General features: G+C 40.3%; 1 protein-coding gene across 1 annotated transcript; it reads left to right on the plus strand.

Moving 5' to 3' along the window:
* The first annotated feature begins 243 nt into the window (after window positions 1-243).
* On the plus strand, window positions 244-591 carry LOC110906548 (heterogeneous nuclear ribonucleoprotein A1, A2/B1 homolog). Its single transcript, XM_022151662.1, has one exon. It carries the CDS (start codon window positions 244-246, stop codon window positions 589-591), a length of 348 nt encoding a protein of 115 aa, XP_022007354.1.
* Window positions 592-6,970: the final 6,379 nt, after the last annotated feature.

Genomic DNA, 6,970 nt, shown 5'->3' on the forward strand with positions numbered 1-6,970 from the left:
GTTTTTTGAAGATAAAATCAGTCTGGGCCGAACCAATACACATTTAAAAAAATTCTCGAAAACCTGAAATTTAACACTACTGGGCGAAAAAATCGCACGGGCCGAGGCCCGGTCCGGCCTCCTCTAAGCTCCTCCCCTGACCATGTGAGAATAGCATGAATCATTACCTTTTGTTGTTTGATAGGCAGGAAAAGCCGAAGGAATAAAATCGGCGATGAGTGGTCGCGGTGGGTGGCGGCAAAGATGGTTAGTGGCGGCGGTGGAGGATGGCGGCGGCGGCGGGTGCTGTCGTCGACAAAGATGGGTGGCGGCGACGATGGGTGGCGGTGGCCGGTGATGGCGGCGACGATCGGTGGTAGTGGTCGACGGTGGCATCGGTGGTCGGGTTGGCGTTGGTCGATGACGGTGGCGAAGGCGGTGGGTGGTGATGGTGGTCGATGGTGGCGGTGGTCAATGGTGGGTGGTGGCGGAGGGTGGCAACGGTGGTCGGCGGTGGCGGGTGGTGGCAGTTATGGTTGGGGTGGTGGTAGCAGTTGTTGGCAGTGGCGGCTGTGGTCAACAGTGGCAGGTGGTGGTGGGCGGTGGCGGTGATGGTCCGCAACGGAGGGTCGCGGTGATGGTCCGCAACAGAGGATGGCGGTGGTGGTGATGAAGGGTGAGATAGTGAATGAAATGAAAAAGAAAAAAGGAAGGTGGATGAAATGAATTTGAGAGAATTGAATGTGTTATCTAACGGGTAATCTCATTACCTTAACCAAACAAACACATTTTTTTTATTCCTTCACAATAGTGATTCTGTTATATAAAATTGTAGTTAAAATCAAATTCTTTTTATTGATTTGTTTTTATGGTCACAAACCTTTAATTTAGGAAGATATTAATGGAATAAAATTCAAAACATAACAAATTGAAGTCTTTGATTCAACAATTTGTACCAAAGGGGTGATGGTAGCAAGAGGTGTTTCTAAACGGTTAGAAGTTAAGTCATACGGTTTTAAGAGTTGTATGGTGCAGTTTATGATTTGTTTTTGATGATTTAACGGTGCAGTCCAGTTTAGAACTTAGAATCGATGGTATATACTGTAAACCGAACTAGTCATTTAACTATTATTATTACATTGCTCTTTTCACTTTTTTGAATTTTGGTTATATTTATAATCCCTCTTTGTTATTTTAAAACTTTTAACACAAACTAGCAATTTTAAAAAGAAAAAAAATGGTTGAAACATCTAAAACTGACTTGTTAAATCGTCAAACAAATCAATTTGGCTTGTCATTTCCTGACACTATATAGTTAATGATTCACCTAAAACTTAGAATATTCTAAAACATACCGTAAACATCCTGAAATTAAAATCCATGTTTAAAAAAAACGGAAACTAGAATATGACATTTTGGCACAACTTTATAGTTCTAGCTTTATAACATGGTTTATTATTTTATGACATTCTAGATTTATTATTCTCAGCATCCCGTTGTTTGATTACTAAAAATCTTTGCCGCTTGAAAAAGAGGTGTAAAAAAAGAGAAAAAGAGAAAAATGACGCTAAAAATGAATAAGTTAAACTACATCAAAGACAAGCAAACTCACGATAACATCGAGTTTATATGTCATTTTCGAACTTGAACCATGCAAAGTGTAGTTTTAATATCTTAATAGAAAGAAATAAAAAGAAACATATTTCCCTATGTGAAAGGAAGAAATTTTTGTAATGTGTCTGTAATCAACAGTTGCTTAATTTAGGATGGTTCCTGTAATGTGTCTTTTTTTTTTTTTTTTTTTTTTTTTGAAAAATTTACAAAAAAGAGATGTTGACTAAGAGAATTATGGAAATGGACATGTATAGTGTATAGTTAGCCATTACCCAAAAAAAAAAAAAAAAACTGACCCAAAAAGAGCCAATTAGGACATGTCAAATAGGATACGCTGGCTAAGACTCTTAGAATTTAGCCGGCATAAATAACCTTGAAAATTACAACAGGGTCCACAAAAAGAACAATCAAAATTGTAACATGTGTAAAGTACGGATTATTTGAAAAAGAGAACTAAATTCAACCGGCGGATAAAAAGGCAGAAGGCTAAATCTAGCTGGCGGCTTAATGCGAAGGCTAAATCCTAGCCGTTGGCTACATTTAGCCATGCATTACATGTATTTCAATTTAATTAGCTATTATATGGATTCCTTTGTGTTTTATCCTAAGTTTTTATGTTGTGTAAGCCCTAGATGTCTTAGCCAATGAGTCATATATATCATCTGCCGGTTCAGGGTTTTTTTTTTTTTTTTTTTTTTTTTTAAGTAAGCCTGATTTATAACGGTTAAATGTCCATGTTCACTATGTCAAGTTAGTTGTTATGTGTGTCTAATTTTGATGACATTTTCCTTATTTTTCTAAGGTTATCTCGGGCATGGTTGTGCTTCCTAGGGTAGTGCCACGTCACCAAAGGAGAGTGTTTGTCCTAAAGTACTTATATTCGGTGATTGTAGTCTGTAGATAGGGACAGCTAACATGGATGAGTTTACCAATGTTAAATTAATTTATTTAAGTATTATAATATAAAAATAACCAATAATTTTCCATTAAACTATTAGAAAGTATTGAAAGGTCATTACATTACATTACAATATAAATAATATTCAAATGCCTACATTATGGAAACCATATAAAATCATTATAAGCGTGATCCCATAAGATGTATGCAGATTCTAACCAGATTTCAAGATTCGTTTATGGTATATCTTTTTTTAACGGCAATTTTGGATCGTTCGAAGAACCATTGGAGTATTATTGTGCCATTAACAAAATCATCCGATCATATCCATCTTCACTAGGCATAATGCCTATACACCAATTAATGAAGAAACCCAATAAATATGGAACCCCCCCTCTTGTGAGAATTGAACCCAAGACCTATTGATCTCAAAGTTTTATCTCACCCATAATATGCCACTAGGCTATAAAGCCATGTGGCATTTATGATAGATCTATATGCAAAATACACACCTTATTAACAACATTTCTAGCAAAATATAAATACACAAATTATTAACAACATTTCTAGCAAAATATAAGAGTTAATTACATCGTTAGTCTATGTGGTTTATGCAACGTAACAAGATTAGGTATTAATAGTTTAAAGTCACACTCTGAGGTATCAACATTTCATTTTGTAACGAGTTTGGGTATCAACACTAACTTCTGTTAAGTTTTTTGTTTAGCTGTCTTTTCGCATTTTAGGACTAATTTAATCTTTTATAAAGTGAAAGGATCATTATGTAAACTGAAGAAACTAATATTTCTTTTTTATAAGTAAACACAAAAACCATTATACTCTTGTTAACAAACAACGGAGATTCCCTACCACCACTTCCACCACCTCCACCTCCACCACCACCGGCTACCGCTAATTCTGAATCGATACCTGACGAGGTATGACCCGGATTGGCCAACCCGACCCGGTCATTACCTATTATTTTATTATAAATATATATTTACATATGTTTATTCTAGAATCTTCTATTCTGCATGGATAGACCACGTAACCGAATCCCCAATCTTTTGGGAAGATCATGCAAATCCCTAACTTGTCGGAGCCCATCCTAAGTTAGAGGAAATCCTAATGGTAAACTATAAATAAAGGTAAACATCAAAGGTACGCATCTTCTGCTCTCGTTTACTCTCTCTCTCTCTCTACACATATTCTCTTACTCCCAAACCGAGACTTATTCTCACGCCGGAGGGTGGTTACAGGAATAACCCCATTCCTGTAACGAGTCCTAATGGTGTTCTGTTTTGCAGTTAGTTGTTCGGATCGCCAAGAGTTGAAGTCCTAGTAAGAGCCTACCGTTCAGGTCAGTGTTTCTTCATTGGCGCCATCCGTGGGACCATTCGGTAACATCTGTTAACTTAGACCGAATGGCAAGCGACCAGAACACGGCAACCACACCAAACCAAGCAGTAATAACCAGTAATCCGCTGCTGGTGACGAGTTCTGTGGTTACCACCATGCCGGCCTCTCCCGCCGTAACCAGGTCTTTGGACCAGGAGTTTGAAGCATAATCACCACCGGGATTTTCGAGGGCCTCAATCGCTCCTTCTGGGGCGGCAGCCGTAGACCCTCTCTCTTATACCTCATGGTAACTACGACCGGTGCCTCCAACCACAGCAACCACCATTGTTTCTACCCCAGCATCAACGACAAGTGCACAGACTATACATCACAGCACCATGCCCGTTATCACATCCGAAGGTCCAGGAAACATCACACAGCAAATGAGCATGGCCCAGTATTATCAACCTCCTCTCACATACGCTATGCCACCGCTGTATTCAGCGGCGCTTACAGCAGCGTTGTCCACGCCACCCCATCAGCTGGTAATCATGTCTGTCGTAATCATGAACGCTCCAGTCATGCCTGGGAATCAAGCTTATTTCCCGGGTTATTACTATACATCTCCTAATGGGTACCTACCCCCATACAACAACCAGGCATACTCGCCTCAGATGACAGCACAAAGTTATACTCAGCAGCCGCCATACACGGCCTACATGCCGCCCTGGTGGTCTTTTCCAACATCACAACCAACTTATGGTCAGGCCCCACCTACGGCGGAACCTATTTACGACAGGGGTACCACATCAAGACCTCGTTTCTCTCCAAACAGGGGTCCCAGTTCCACACTCGACGTCACCACATCCCAGCCCCCGGTCACTCAAGGAATAAGCCTGGGTGGGGCGACTCAACACGTACAGCCCATCAATGTGGAAGATGACGATCTTACCAGGCCTTACAAGCATGCAGACGCCACATTCAAATCCAAATTCACGAGGGCGATCTGTCACACCCCAACCGATGGCGGAATCATCGGGGCATGGCACTGAGCGAAACAGATTGTCTAGAAGTTTCCATAACAATTATTATCACTATTCAATTTATATAATACGTCCCATACCGTACCTCAAATAGCAAACAAATTATTACAGATAACATCAAGTCAAATATTATGTTCCGACAACTCAGGTTTTAAATATAAAAATTGTTCAAATGCTTCTAGAGACTCGATCTGCAAGATCTACAGACAACTATGCTCTAGACGCTTATTCTAAGCTCGCCTTCCTAGCAGATAAGCATCCTAATTGCCTGCCACATATGTTAAAATAAAGTCAATACATGAAATGTAATGGTGAGCATACAAGTTTGATAATAGCATAATAGCGTTCGAAATAGTTTACGCATAACCAGCACGTATACAGAGGAAAACGAAGCATGTTAATTATCGACATGGATCTATCGATACCAATGACTGCGGGTTGACTGCCACCGTAATCCATGCAAGTAATGGTCCTTAACAACCCCCATGTGAACGGGTGCTGAGTCCAAACTATAGTACTATCGTCGTTAAGGCAGGTAGACAGCATTCCACGTGTAAACATAACAACAAGCATTCATTTAGTCACGTAATACATGGAGAACGGTTAGCGTTTAAAGTAATTGAGTAGTGTGTTCGATTGTGATTTAGATAAGTAACGTATGTAACACCCAAAAGTGCTAAAGCAAAAAGGGTTCGAGTATACTCACAGTGATTGATGGATTGAAGGGAGCACTTGAGAGTAGGGTTAGCCTGAATAGTTCGATAGCATAACGATAAGCAATGCGTAAAACGAATACGAGTGTTGATGGGTCGAACAGCCTAGTCGATCGGACGGTAGGTTCGATCGGACGGGTTGTTCGTTCGGTTTGACAGTCCGTTCGGATAGCCTGCTCGGTCGGCTGGTAGGCTCGATCGGTTGGGTTGTTCGAGTGGATTGTTTCTTCCTTTGAGTAGGATGTGTTTGTGTATGATGGCTTGTTCTTTTGAAGTTTTCATTGTAGTATTTGAGAACATTGAAGTGTCCTTACCTTTCAGGTCGATCGATCGAATGGGCCGTTCGATCGGCCGGCTTAACCGATCGGTTAGGTACCTCAGTAATAAGTCCTCAGCAGGATGTCACCTGATCGGACGGCAAGTTCGATCGGGTGGCACTCCAATACATCGAACGTGTCACACCCTGTCTTTTGCGGAAGCGTATGATGTGTGACTAGCTTGTTATCATTGCATTCGATCATAATAAACAACTACATGATTTAAAACGATGTTCATCCATTCGGAAAATTTTGAGGATCACAAACACTTGTCATTTAAGTTTTAAAACACAACCTTCATCTAGGTTACAATTCAACAAAAGTGGATGACATCTAAACTTGTAGTCTACTTCTAGTTACAACACTTGCGCCCAAGATCCATCCTGTCACCTGAAATACATGTAATTTTGGAAAACATCAACATAAAGTTGAGCGAGTTCATGCGTTTTGCATACCGAGTATGAAAACATGGTATGTATCTTGTATAAATAAAGTATTCTTGCAAAAATCAAGTTTTCTTGTGTACACCACGTACTAATTGAATGTTTGTACAAAGACATTTCGGCATGTGAGGACATATGGAGCATTAGTGTTGGCTCCTTTAAGGCATGTGAGGACTTATGGAGCATTAGTGTTGGCTCCTTTAACTATGTCGATTACCCTCGACTGTGTCGATTAACCTCGACTGTGTCAATTTCCCTTGACTGTGTCGATTACCCTCGACTGTGTCGATTTACCTCGACTGTGTCGATTTACCTCGACTGGGACACCGAAGCACTCAAGAGGTCACATAAGGACCATGAGTGGGGCTCGGCCGTACCCGTTAGATCTAACCCTCGTCCCTAATTACTGAATGTTTTTAATGGCTTGGTACTAGTTTTCACCAAGACTTTATGGCATTTTTAGTATTAAGTCTATGCTCACATGATCTAGTAATTTCTAGGCATTTCTTAAAGCACATCATACTTGGTTCTCGTTCTCACCAAGTGTGCTTCTCGTATTTTTGTATTCTCGATTCATATTGCACTCGGTACTCGTTCTCACCAAGAGTGCTTCTTGTATTTTTAC

Source organism: Helianthus annuus, chromosome 4 (assembly GCF_002127325.2).
Source record: "Helianthus annuus cultivar XRQ/B chromosome 4, HanXRQr2.0-SUNRISE, whole genome shotgun sequence".
NCBI classification, from domain to species: Eukaryota; Viridiplantae; Streptophyta; class Magnoliopsida; order Asterales; family Asteraceae; genus Helianthus; species Helianthus annuus.